At 29.0% G+C, this 15,262-nt stretch overlaps 1 protein-coding gene and 1 pseudogene across 1 annotated transcript; one reads left to right on the forward strand and one right to left on the reverse strand.

Moving 5' to 3' along the window:
• Positions 1-4,806: 4,806 nt before the first annotated feature.
• LOC149886324 (uncharacterized) lies at positions 4,807-10,468 on the forward strand. The gene is made up of 5 exons (XM_090093506.1): positions 4,807-4,963; positions 8,666-9,017; positions 9,152-9,272; positions 9,512-9,791; positions 9,938-10,468. Exons 1-5 carry the CDS (start codon positions 4,935-4,937, stop codon positions 10,116-10,118), a joined length of 963 nt encoding a protein of 320 aa, XP_089949632.1. The 5' UTR covers positions 4,807-4,934; the 3' UTR covers positions 10,119-10,468.
• A 2,698-nt stretch (positions 10,469-13,166) lies between these two features.
• On the reverse strand, positions 13,167-14,728 carry LOC149886325 (uncharacterized; annotated as a pseudogene).
• Positions 14,729-15,262: the final 534 nt, after the last annotated feature.

The following is a 15,262-nucleotide window of genomic DNA, read 5'->3' on the forward strand; positions in this document are numbered from 1 at the left end:
TATTGGAATATATATATGCACATATATAATATATATATATATATATATATATATATATATATATATATATATATATATATATATATATATATATATATATATATCAATAGCACAGATTGATGTTCAATATTTAATGATATATTTTCCAGAGATCTGAGTTTTTGAGATCTAAACTTTTTCAGCCAAATAAAATATTAATATTAGAAGATGAACTCTGGATTAATAGAATAAAGAATTACGATTGGGTAAAAATACGGCAAAAGATCTGGGTAACATTACTGAGTAAGAAAAGAAAGTAACTTAGTTAAAAAAAAAGTACAATCATATAAATTATTTAGAAGTACAGAATAAGGGGGCAATTTGAATAGCACACCCTGTGCAAAATTATCATTTCGGGTACCTCTAATAAAGCTTTCTTAAGCTTTATTAGGGTAAATTAATATTTAGTGGGGTACACTTTTGAGTCAACTGCTTGAAAACAACAGTCCATTGAAGAGATCAAATTTTAGCATCGTTAAGACGTAATGGCGTCCCATGCAGTCTTTATTTCGATCCAAAGTAGGTCTAAATTTGTTGCTGTTGACAGGTTTATGTTTCTGTCAACTTCCTCCCACAAACTTTCTATCGGATTTAGGTCTGGTGACTGTGCGGGCTATTCCAAAATATCAATCTTGTTAGCGTTAAACCACATCTTAACACATTTGGAGGTGTGCTTAGGGTCGTTGTTTTGTTGGAATTTCCAAACCAAAGGGAGATTTTCGTCGGCATATGGCAACATGACGATTTCTGGTACTTTTTTGTACATGTGTTGATCAATTGTCCCTTGAATTCTATACAACGGGACATCACCACATCATGAAAAACTGCCCCCAAACTATTACATTGCCACCACCATGTTTTACGGCATTTAACAGTACTGATTTGTTTGATTAAAAATCATTACATTTGAAGAAGTAAAATGAAAAAATGTTCTATGAGAATATTGAACATTCTTCAACTTTAAATATCCTATTTAAGGCCGGTTTACATAGTGAAAAAAAAGTTAATTTCTAATGACTTTAGATTTTGAATAAATACATTTATCTGTAACTATAATTGTCCAAAATTAATGAAATTATGCATTTAGAAACAGAATTTCACGGGCGCCCTGTTTTTAATGGTTTAAAACCTTTAAAATAAAATGTTGTATGGTGTTTGCAAAATATGTTTGTTTTTGGCCTTGTACGTTTATGAAATGCTGAAAAGAAAAATGATTAAAAACTTTTTCTCTTAAGTAACTTTTGAAAAAGTTTCAAAGCAGACGATGATGTTATTCTTAAGGAAATATTTCACTTTTAATAGTATGCTTTAGCAGATTATTTTATAGCTAAAATAAAAATCAATTAAGATAACGTTTTGCATAAAAATATTTAAATATTGTTTTAAAAATTACCAAATTTATCGTTCAAACTATGAAATCGTGTTGTTATTAAATCAAAGTCTTTTTTCTTTAACTGCATTTTAATATACTGTAGCACAGTGAAGCGAAATGGTCAAAAAGCGGCCGAAACTCAAAATTTTGTAAAGTAGTAAGCGTTTTTATTAAATTTTGGACTGGGATAGTAGACATGAAAGAACCAAAACATATTTTTTTCTTATCATTTGATATTTTTTCTAATAAGTTGTAAAAAAAAATTAATGAAAATGGTGTATTCAAAAAATTCCACTTATGGCCACTTTTTGAGCTTTTCGCTTCATAGTGTGTAGTGATGCTTGTTAGTTTTACTATGGCTAGATAAGCAATTTATTAGGTCAACAAACGTTTATTAGGAGACTGTGCAACTGCAAAAATTTTTACAGTTCATAATTTACAATTTTCGATTGTACCAACTCATCAATCCTTTTTACTTGTGGCTTCCGAAAATCAACTTATAAAAAAAAAAAAGACTCGTCATTAACCGTAATACATGTCCAGAGAAAATAAATGTTATATAAACAGACAGTTCGCGAAACTTAAAAGATTTTTCTACCAAACTTTTAAAGCATTGAGGTGATATAATCAAACCTGGAAACGACAAAACCAACTTAATTGCGAGTTCTCCATAAACGATTGATAAATAAATGAAAAAAAAAAAAAAAAGAAATGATTTCAGTTAGCCTAAATAAAATGAAAAGTTGTGTTGTAACGGAAAGTTGCGAAGGATAAATAAAAGCTTAATACCTTAGTAATAATTATATTACTTATGGGACATTTGTAAAATATTCAACTTAAGAATGTGATCTCGTTTGTTGCGCTTGTCTCGTTTGTGAATGTCATCTCTTGGTTCGGCAGACTGAAACACCTAAGTGAAAAATGCTATTTATAAGAGAGACCAAAAAAACTTTAAAACAGTTAATTTACAAACAACTATGTGTTACGCATATTAAGTTGTTTTAAATTTATTACGTATTTGAGGAAAAAGAAAGTTTAAAAGAAGAAGTCAACCTAAACAATTTTCTATGCAACTTATATCATTTTTCTTTTGTGTATGTGGAATCTTTATTATGGCTCAAAGTTATACGCATATCCTTTCGGTACCGATTATTGACGATACCAGTTTTAAGGATTATCGCTTTTACCCAAGACGTTATGTAAACAGCCTTGACACACTTGTCAAAAAGTACTTTTGTGTTTTAGTTCTAAATTTTTGCTTGTCTGGATACGAAACGAGTGTTCTAATAGAAATCTCATCTTTAATTTCCATTAACGAAACCATTTACCCAGATCTTTTACCGTATTTTTACCCAATCGTAATTCTTTATTCTATTAATCCAGAGTTCATTTACAATAAGTTAGACATGTTGTAAAAATTATTTAAGATAATAATTGAAGACATAAGTGGATGAAGGTGTTATGTTACACCAATATGGAACTGAGATATCAGGAGTTAAAGTTTTGAACACATATTGTTCTAGATATTTTTATATAGCAAAGATATGTTAATATTTATGGAGGGATATAGTAACCAAACACTTAAGATTGTGTATGTAATATTTAATTTCATGAAAAAAATGTGTTGTACATGTTTTTGAATTTTGTATTTTTGCGACATAACGCCTTCATCCACTTGTGTCTTCAATTCTTGACTATCCACCGAACTTTTAATCCACCGAACCATAAATTTACAACCTCAGTTGTACGTTTTTTTTCGCAATGAATGTGGCACTAACTTTTACAAAAAGTCACTGTCGTTTTAACATTTAAGGGTAAATAGGGTGCGTAACTTTTAGATTTTTCTAAAAACCATTAAATATTAACATGATGTAAAATAGCTTTAATGAGAAGAGAAGTGTGGGTAATATTTTATCATTATTCAAAAACAAGTTTTGATTTATATCATTGTATATTTGGCATACATACGATATCGCGCACCGGTAGCCGAGCAGTATTTTCAAAAGTCGAGGAAAATCACATAATATACGGTATTAGGAGGTTCGGTGTTGGCAACTGGACCGCTATTCTATTGCCTTAAATGTTTCACTCATCTCCTACAAATGTTTCCATCAAAGACAAGTTTAGAACAATGAAGCGTCAAGGGATTATACGATTTAAGTTTAAGGTTGTTTACTTAACCAGATCATTGTTCAGTTTCTTTGAAGATAATTCTTGCGTAAAGTCTGCTTTTCAGTATTTTGTTGTGTTTCGTTTCGTAGCTCATGCGTTTTCCTATTTATTGCTTTGCTTTTACAATGATTTTACATACAGTATGATTTGTTTACTTTTAAAAGGCTTTTTTAAAAGTAAACAAATCATACTGTATGGATTTCCTTCGTCAAACTGTTTTTCTATTACGCAATGACAACGAGCTGCTGCATTTTAATCACAATAACTTGGTTGACTAATTTCAGAGTCCACTTCAAGTTTTAACTGAATTTTTTTTTCTATCAAAAAAATGCTGGAACAGAGCAAAATAATTTTTATAATAGTAATAACAATAATGATAACAGCTCAAGAATAGTTATATTGGAATATTATTTTTTTTATTGAAATTGTTTTTCTATGAAGATCATGATTCACATAGATTCATGAAGATCGCTTTGGTAAACTGGCAACAAAGTCTATTGCCCAATTAAATTATTCTTCTGCTAAATCTTTGGCATTCAAGGTTAGATGAAAGCTTTTCAAAACTATCTTGTGACTATTTTTTTTATCTTTTTTTTTTATCAAATGCTCCCGTTACATTCTTTACGACCTTATGGCCGATGATATAATCTTATGCAAAACGGAAGATGATGTTGTCACTTAAAGCTTTTGAGATTTTGCAGGTTTAGCAAATTCTTTAACGTTTCTTAATTATGAAAAGAGCTGTTTTGAAAAGGGTTGTACACAGGATATATTATGGTAATGCTTTGGGAGAGGACTAAGGAGTGTAACTCATCCAACAAACATCAAGATTAGGGTCAAAATCAAAATAGAGATTCAAAAATATTAAATGTAATTAATATATTTGAATCTCTATTTCGTTTTTTTTTTATGTGACATCGTTCCCATATTCACTAAAAATAATCATTCAGAGTCGAGTGCAATATTCAGAATCTCAAATCAAAACTATATATGTATTTATATTTAAAACAAGAAACTGAATCATTCTCTGTTTTTCATAAAATATGCACAAGGTAAAAAGAATCATTACAGCGTGTCGCACGAAGCGACTGTATTTTTAATAGAACGTGATATGAATTATTTATAAATTTCATGCTAATCAACCTTAATTTGATAGGCCAGAATATGCCGACAGACAATTTACTTTTAAATATTTCCCTAATTCCTGAATGCCTAGCGTTTTCTGCTCAGCACTCTTAACGTATTTGACAACCCTTAAAATGTTCAGACAAAATCTTGTCTTATAAGCGCTATATACATTCTAGAAGAAATAGAGAAGGAAAGAAACAAACAAAAATTACAACGTCAAATTATGAATTTAAAGTTCAGATGTCTACTGAGGTAACTTAAAAAAAACCTTATTTGAAATTTAACAGCCATTAAAGGTTTAAGGATTAGGTCATCAACGTATAAGAAAAAACAAAAAGCTGATACTGTTTTTTTGAAAAAGTTTGTTGCAAAGCAGTTTCGATTTCTTTAATGAATTTCTGAAACGTAGCCTAGGTTTATATCTTTTTTTAGGTTCGCAAAAAATAAAAAAGTTTGAAAATAGCCTTAACAATCTCTTATTTAAAACATTTAAAACCATTAAAAACAAATTGCACATGAAAATCTGATTTCAGGCTTTATTTCATTACTTTTAGAAAATTATATTTACATTCTTTATGACTATCATTTTTTAGTTACCATGTAAACCAGTCTTAAATCTCAAAAGCCCATGGGTCACCCGTCAAAAAAAATCGGTTTAAGAAAAGTTTAACGATATATATATATATATATTATATATATATATATATATATATATATATATATATATATATATATATATATATATATATATATATATATATACATATATATATATTTGTATATGTATATATATTTGTATATATATTTGTATATATATATATATATATATATTTGTATATATATATATATATATATGTGTGTGTGTATATATATGTATATGTATATGTATACCATTAGACTCTTTTATCATAAGATTTAAATTAACCAACATTATCATTAGATATATGATATATTGCGATACTAGAATTGCTTTGTTCAATCTCTAATTTTAAACGTTGAGGCAAAATTTTTGATTTTTTTCTGAAAAATTACTTAAAAATTTAGCTTCAAATTTTATGGAAATAATAACTTAAGATTTAAATAATTTATGTTTAAACAATTTATTTAGAAAAGAAATTAAAAAATAAAGCTTATTTTAAAAGTAATGAATACTTTCAAAAATTAGTTACTCATTTTCTCCCAACTTTTATAATTATTAATATTCTAATATTTATTAATTCTAACCTCGCGATATATCTAATGATAAAAATATAACTCACGTGATTGAATGATAATGTGGGTTTCAGAAGATTAAATAAAATACATGAGAGTTGCAAATCTTGAAAGCACTTTGAATGGGATGTCCAATATTCTCCGGAAAATTCTTTTTCATTTAGTTTAATGAATTTCTGAAATGTCGGTACTTCTTTAGGTTTTTTATGTTATATCTTTTCTTTGACATTTTTGACCAATTCAAAAATGTTAAAAAAATAGTATAATAACAGTACGCTGTTTAACTGTACTATTTTACTTTGATTATAGCTTTACAGTTGAAGAAAAAATTTTCTAGAAAAATATTTGATTTCAATTCAAAGTGATTTTTAATATACTTAGTTATAAAAATGTCCTATTTAAGGCCGGTTTACATGATGACTAGAACATTTAAAGTGAATGACTTTAATTTCATAGAAAATTTAGCTATTTGTTAATATCATTATCCAAAAGTTATAAAATCATGCATTTAAAATCAGGTTTTCATGGTTTAAATTTATTTTTTAATGGTTTAAAAGGTTGTTAGCAAAATATTTTTGTTTCTGTCTTTAAAATCATTCATCTTAATTTTTTGTGTTTCTTTTTAAACAATTTTCTTTATATCTTACGTTTTTGAAATATATTTCAAAAAAGATTGAAAGACACGCTAAATAGTTTGTCAAAAGAAAAGTGTTGAAAAACATTTTCTCTTGAAAATTTTAACAATTGTTTCTAAAGTCACAATTCTATGCTTTACTTTTATAATATAAAAATAAAAAGACATTTTACTTTTAGTACCTTTTACCAATAAATAAAAAATAAAAATCAATTTCGGAAATATTAAACAACTATATATATATATATATATATATATATATATATATATATATATATATATATATATATATATATATATATATATATATATATATATATATATATATATATTTATAATAGTTACACATATTTTTTTGAACAATTCCTAACTAACACCTCATAAATAAAATTTTGGACAAAATTTAAAAACTGATATTTTAAGAGCTAATAAGTTTTATTATTTAATATTACAACTGTTAATATGTTATTACACCCCAAAAGTTTTTAATTGGTCTTGCTTCTGGAACGATAGCTGGGTTTATATCTCTGGGTGCAACTTTGATTTTTTTCAGTTTTAAAAAGTCGATGACCGACTTTGCGTAATGTGATCGAGCTAGATCAGGCCAGAAGATAAACTTATTGTCTTTTTTATAATATTCATATACTAGAGGAAGTAAAGTTTTTTCTAGTATCTTTTTATAAGTGTACTGGTTGATTGCCTTCTTACTGTGATAAATATAAAGACGGCTTATTTCACGGGGGCTGATGCAACAAGAAACTAAGAGCTTGCACTCGTACTATTTACTCAAATTGTATCTTACTTGGTCAGAACAATGAGAAGGATCAGCAGCATAAAACTTATCATTACCAGCTAATGTGCTATTGTTTAAGGTAAAATAGCTTTCATCATCCATAACAATATCCAAGTTTTTATTATTTTCGTACAATTTTCAAAAAATGCAACAATCTTTGAAATACTTTCTTTAGTAGCTACATTAGCAATTTGACCACTTCCAACTTTTCTTTTTAGAGATCCATTCTCCAATTTTACGATTTTATAGTAAGCAGTTGATCTGGGTAAACCCCGTTCCATAAACTGCTTTGCAACATACGCTTTTCGTTTTTTTCAACTTTTTTGGAAAAAATTTCCATAATTTTTTCGAGGTCCTTTATTTTGACCATTTTATTTTCAATATTAAAATAATATTTTTAACTTAAATAATTTAAATTTAAATAGATTACAAAATCCTCTTTCAATTAAATATAGAGGTTTTTTGCGTGCGTGAAATAAATTACATAATAAATGCAATTAACACTTGTCCGAAATTTTATTTATATGGTGTTACTTGAATTCTGATCTTTAAAACATAGTATGAGATTTACAATGGCTCTAAAACCTGGAGATTAAATGATCTCTTAAGACTTGGTTTTATGATGGAATTTTTTATTGCTTTTCCGATACCATCACATGGAGATTCAATAGCGAGTTAACAGCAAATAAATTTCATTGTTGTCATTACTCAAAAATTTTTTTTGCTAGCACAACCATGTAAAAAATTATTTTTGGTACATACATACATACATACATACATACATACATACATACATACATACATACACACATACATACATACATACATACATACATACATACATACATACATACATACATACATACATACATACATACATACATACATACATACATACATACATACATACATACATACATACATACATACATACATACATACATACATACATACATACATACATACATACATACATACAAACATACATACATACATACATACATACATACATACATACATACATACATACATACATACATACATACATACATACATACATACATACATACATACATACATACATACATACATACATACATACATACATACATACATACATACATACATACATACATACATACATACATACATACATACATACATACATACATACATACATACATACATACATACATACATACATACATACATACATACATACATACATACATACATATATACATACATATTTTAAGGCTATATGTACATAAATACATAGAAGAGCCTTAAACTTACAGCCAAATACTTTTTTTAGATTCTATGTTTACGTGGCTTTCGTAAATGGCGTTTTCTCTCAATGTAAAAACAAGGAGCTTTGTCGAACGGAGACTTTGACTTCATCAGTGAAAACTAAACCCAGTTATTTCAGCATGAAACGTATGATATTGACATTTTTGAATGCAGTTCCACTTCAAAAATCAACTGTGCGAACCGAGCAACATTGCTTAAAAAAGCGCATGGCATCATCGACGTGTTTATCAATAAACCTAATATCAAATTTGACTGCAAACATAACTGATGTGGAGTGCCAGCTACTCAGTCAGCAGGCCTATGAAAACAAAGATAAACTTGTATACAAGGAAAACTCCACCCATCTCAGCGCATTGGTATGAGCTCTTAATGCTATTACAATTTTTCGATATTTCAAAGTTTCAAAAACGGTTCAAATGTGTAAATATATAGGAATAAAATAAAAAATGTAAAATAAATATGTAGGAGTTTATATGTTTTTTGCCATCAGAGCCTTGGTTGCGAAAAACAGCTCTGTATGAATAACGCAACATGCATACCCAGCTACGTCGATGACACAAGTACTTGCAAATGTGTTTCAACATCTTTTAGTGGAACATTTTGCGAAGAAGGTTGAAAACTTTAATGATAGCTGCTGATAATGATGTTGCTTTTTTTTTGTTTTACAAAGGAATATTTTTATTCAGAAAAAACACGACTTGATTTTGCGTTTTATGGTAATATACGTGTTGCGTAACCATATTTTGTGTTCTATGTGACGTCATATTCAAGTGTATTAAAAAACATTCATGGTTAATAATATCTATAGAAATAATGCATTATGTTTTTATTTTCTTTTTTTAATTTTTAGAACTTAAAGTTGTCTCAATCAAGTATACGAGAGGAACTGATAATAATCAGCAGATTGTCAACGTAATGAGAGATCAATACTTTAAAAAAATGGTCCAAAGTTCGACGTGTTTGCTTTCATTTTCAGATTCAGTTAGAACTAGTGCAAGTGGTCACACGTTTGCTCTTTTCGTTCCCCCAGAGACTGGATGGTATTACTTCAAAGTGAGTTGCAGTTATAGTTGCAGATTATACATTTCCACAGCTGGAAAACAAGACAAAAGAATTTTGTTTAATGAAGGGTACATAGCTTTTTTTACAAAATATTTTTGATTCTTATCGTAAACTAATTTTTTATCAAGTGAGAAAGAAATTTACTTCCTATAATATAATAAATAACTGAGAATCTAACTTTGAATATTAGCAATTTAATAAATTTGTTAACTAGGGGTGCGATACCGGGTGTTTACTTGGAAAAAAACAAAAAGATGTTTGTTGAAATGCTTGCAGGTGTGCCAGGCGGATGCGAATTTGGTTGCGGTAATTCATACTCATTAGGCGTTCAACTGCCAAACGGAACTTCATATTCAACACTAGGGAGCAGCTTCCTGGCAATTCTATTTTCTTAAAAAAATGAATGATATATTAGGACTCTGGAAAAGTATAAACTTTTCGTCGAGGTGCAACTTCTCAAAGAATTTACTTTTAACTGGCACCAATCTGCATTAATCCATTATCACTTTGGTTTTGAACATTTTACATTTAACAAAATTTTCTCCTTATGAAAACTACTTGTTATAATATGGATAGTAAAAACAGTACCAGTTGAAGTCAGGCAAGGTCCGAATAGACATTTTATAAGAATTTTGTAAGTCACTTACTGATTATCTAAAAAAACTTTTATTGAATTTAAAATATTCACAAACTGCAAATATTGAAAAAAAAAAATTAAGTGTAATACATAATTTCGAAGAGCTAAGACAGATTTAGTCGATTATTGAGAAAGACAAAATTGTCTATTAATAAACGTTTATGAAGACATTTTTTTTATTAAGAAGCAAATAAGAAGATAATCTTTTTGTAGTATTTTTTTTAATACCAGTATTTAATAGTTCGGTTTGGTGAAAATAAGTAACTGTGTCGCCTAAAGTTTTTTAGCGCGATTTTCGTGCGGCGGTTGAAATAAGCTTCTAACACTTTGCTATTAGAGGTTTAAACGGGTGGCAAAAAAGTTAAGAGACGAAAGTTGAATTAATTTTTCTCATTTCTCAAGTTGATATGAAAATGTCTAGTTTTGCATAATTTACAATCAGCTAAGTTTCTAAAATATAACTAAAAAAATATTTTCAAAAATGAGGTTAAACGTTTCCAGGAGATAAACTCTTCGAGAAAGAGTTAAAAATTTCATTGTAAAAAATCAGAAAACGTCAATCAGTTTTCAAAGGAAGGATATGCACGTTCAACTTTGTATAAAGGTCTTTTATAAGTTGCAAACTTATCGACCATTAAAAAAAAGAGAAAAACTGGACAACCACTATCATGAACACCGGCTAAGCGAGCTCAAGCGACTGTTAAGCAATAGATATGGAGTGATTCAACAAATATTGGGTCAAAAATTTGGAAAAAAGTCTAAAGAAATTTCATAGCAATTGTCGAAAATGGTAAATTTTTTTACCATAAACGAACAAAAAAATCCAAAATCCAGTGATGATCAAGCTGGTAAACCATCTTCATTAAAAAAAAGAAGATAAAGTGATCGATGACCGATAATATTTCTTATTAAACGGTATGGAAATGCCCGGAAACGTAGGATTTTAAACCAATAGCATTGATGTGTCTATAAAGCGTCAAATATGCAGGAAAAGAAAAATTTCCTTCAAAAGTTCTGGTATGGGTAGCAATATCGATTGTAGATATATCGACTCCACTTATACTTAAAACCAAATCATGCTCCATCAAACCTTAGCTACATATTGAAGAATGCTTAATGAAAAGACTTCTCCCATTTCTTCATAAGCACTATCCTGAATTGTTTAGCACAAAAAATTTACGACAATGGTTGGGAAGCAAAAAAAATCAATCAGTTGGTCAAAACAATCAGAAAAAAAATTTCAAAATATTGGCTTAAAGTATTTACAGTTGATAACGAATGCAAAATTAAGAAAAACGGCAGGTCATGATGCTTTTTATTATCTAAAAAATGAAAACTTTTAAATGTTTTACAAAACGCAAAATGAAAAAATGAAAACTTTAAAAATATTTTACAAAACGCAAAAAAGCTCTTTTTTTCTTTTCTTAGTTTTTGAAATATTTATTTTTGAATTTTGTCATAACTCTTTTGCCACCAGTTACGTAGATTATGGATTTTACTCTGTAAATATTCAATATTCCTGACAAAAGTTTGCAAATTTTTCTTGATCGATGTTTCTTTTCGAATAACAATTCAAAACCTAACAATTCCTCTAAGATTTTAAATAAAAATGTTATTTTCCAAGCTTTCATTTAGAAAAAGCTGCTGGAGAGGAAGTACCAGAGGGAAACCAGAGACTGCTTCAAATAAAGTGGCACTTTTAAGCAATTAATTGACTCTCAATTTAAAAGTTGGGTAAGAGTAAAATGCTCTTTTTTTAATGGGTCTGCTGAGGATTTGGAATGTCATACGGTAATATAGCTAGTTATAATGATCAAATATGCAGCGTCTTTACCAGCCATCAACATTAATTTAGGGAATCGGGGGTAAGTTTGGTGTAAATGTTTGTGCTGGGGGCTGCCTTGGTGCTGTGAAAACCATAAAAGAATAAAGCAATTACAAAGAAGTATATTGTAATTATGATGATGTTGAAACTCTCGAATTCAGTCCGATTGAAGTACTGAAGAGTTTGAAGTACTGGCTAATTATTAATCTTGAGTGGCATAAACGTCACATATGGAAACATTTTAGCCTAAGTCAAAGATGAGATTGAGGACAAGAGAACTAATTAAATAACCAATTAAACGAAAAAACCAAAAACAGTAAGCTCAAACAAAGTGAGAATTTTTTGAAAAATGCTCATAACTTTATAAGAAATGCTAAACGTTACACATAATTTTGTCAGCCACCAACTATTAATTACGTGACTTTTACTCACATAAAGGTTTTGCATTAATGTGGATTTGGGGTGTTCAAAAAAAAAAAATTTCGAAAACGCGAATACACAACAAGCTAAACTTGGGGCAAATATTAAAAAAATACGATTACAAAAAAAAAAATCAAAAGTAATGAGATTTACCTTGTGCTCAAGCGTCAAAACCCCCCTAATAATGCCCCTAATAGTTCCCTCCTAGCAAGGCTTTGAGCATAAGGTAAATCTTAATATTTTTAATTTTTCTTTTTTTTAATGTGCTCAAAATAATCTTTACTTTTTTTTAAAATTGATGTGTATCCGTGATTTTTCTTAATAGCTCTTTAAATTGAAAACGATTTTGTGCAAAAAAAAGAAAATATGCGCATTTAACAAAAGAATGCGCAATAACTCGTACTTATTTTGTTTGTTTATATTCACATTGTTTGGTTTTCATTTTATTTTTATTTAGCTTTTTAGAAAAACATTTTTTTATAGGTTGATTGAATGATACAAACTTAAATTACGTGCAACTTGTATCTTTAAAAATTATTTTTTTAATATAAATACTAAAGTTCAAGCTATCTTCTGAATTTTGGAGCGAAAGCTTAGCAGTCCCTTTGCGATTCTTTTCTTGCTTATAACTTTGTTATTTTGTTTCTTGGTTAATAACGATTCACTGCCTGATGCCTTAAAAATTGAGCGAACTTTTTCCACAGCATTAATCCTATTTTGTTTTTCTTCGTCGTCTCTGTAGCGGTGAACAAGTTGTTGCATCATTCCAATTGCCCTTTCAGCGTAATCGTTTACACAAACAATACTTTTTGCAAAATTTAAAAACAATTTATATGTTGATTGCGTGTGCCAATACTGAGGTGGCAAGGTCAGCCAATCATCAATTCGTTGATCTTTTATTCCGATCATATCAAACATTAACCAGGAGAACTCATCAACCAAAGAAGCTAAGCTAGGAATTTGCTGATGAATGTTAAGTTCAATTTTCATCAATTTTTCTGTATCTTTTTTTTGCTTATTTTCAGTTTTAAAGTAACATGACTTTGGTTTTGGAAATGATAATATTGCAGCAGCAATTTTTTTCTTTTCTTCGAGTGCAACACCATCATCTAGCAAGGCTAAAGGAATCAGAGTTGAGTCAAGATACCATGTATGTTTAAATAAAGAATTCAACACAGTAACAACAGCAAATGGTTCTGCACATACTGCTTTATACTGATGAGTAGCAGTTACATCCTTAAAAGGAGCTGTGATTGTATCATTTGATTGCAGGTACCACTTTGCATAAAAACAAGCTATAAAATCAATTATTACCTTAATATGTTCTCTATTTTTTTGAATAAAATCAATTTTAGTTGAAAGAGTTTGCATTTTTAAATAATATATAGATTTCCCAAGAAATCTTGCATGAGGAACCGCTCCAGTTTTTCGAATGTTAATGATAGAAGGAGAAAGATAGCTGACCACTAGCTCGGCAAGTTCTTTTCTATCTTCCCTTACAATATTATTTCTCAATAAGTAAGATCTACAATACTCAAGAGATTCTGTAGCAGCTTTTTCAATAACAGTTCCTTTAATTTATTCCATACCAAATTTTACTACCATAGATGGGTTGTACTCAAAATTAGGCTGCTCAAACAAGTTTTTGAAATGTTTAAACAAAGGGTTATCGGGGACCGTAATTTTTTCATTTGTTATAGCCTAACAAAAGTGTGTGATTCTCAACTCAGAAACATGATGTCTGCAAGCTAAAAGAATTAGACATTTAACTCAGTAGATTTTTTTATTAAAGATCTTTTATGTATTCCTGTATTGCTTGATGTGGTATCAAAACAAAGTAATCCAATCTTTGATTCGAGATTGTACTCTTTTAGGACTTTCATTACACCATTGTACTGATCTTCTCCAGATGAAGAGGGTAATGGCGTAACTCCGAAAAGATGGGACTCATTATCAATAGTTGCCAGAACAGCAAGTCTAATATGCTTTAACTTTTTTCCATTATTAATTTCAAAAAGTGTCTTTCCGTCAAAATGTGTAATACATGGGTAGGGAGAAGCTTGGATGCTAAGCTTGACATCTTCTTTAGCAATAACTGCTATTTCATGAGCTGTTTGCTTCATCTTTCTAGATGCTGTTGACCTACTGCAATTTACATTTATAAGATCAACCCTAGAACTATCAAGGATTGCAGCAGTAACTTTTGTCAAAACGTTTGGAGAAATATCAGTAATTGTGGCAATTAGAGCAACATTACCACAAATAATATCTTTTGGGATCTTAGCTTTTATAAGACCACTTGACTCTATAGAACCCCAATATCCTGGTTCAAAATCGGAATCAAATGATGAATTCTCGCTGGTGTCCGTACAAATTCTAACTCTGCACTTATTTCTTTTGATTTAGCAGCATTTTTTATAGATGGATTTCTCTTTCTTGTATTCTCCGAAATCTAAACAGCATACATTGTGAAATAAAAGTTAATGTACCCAAAATAATAACCAATGAAAAATTGGAGAAGAGTGAGCAATTGTGAAAAAAGTGAAGTGGTTGCTTCTTGGTATCTTAAGTGCTGATGGTTCCTGTTTCCAGTAATTCTCCAATACCTGTAACTCCTTCTTGTAAGGTTTCAGTTTTTGTGACAAGTTACTGCTGTC

The sequence above is a fragment of the Hydra viridissima genome, unplaced genomic scaffold (assembly GCF_058129835.1).
Source record: "Hydra viridissima isolate aposymbiotic clone 2 unplaced genomic scaffold, HvirCarnegie_v1 scaffold_7, whole genome shotgun sequence".
In the NCBI taxonomy this organism is placed as follows: Eukaryota; Metazoa; Cnidaria; class Hydrozoa; order Anthoathecata; family Hydridae; genus Hydra; species Hydra viridissima.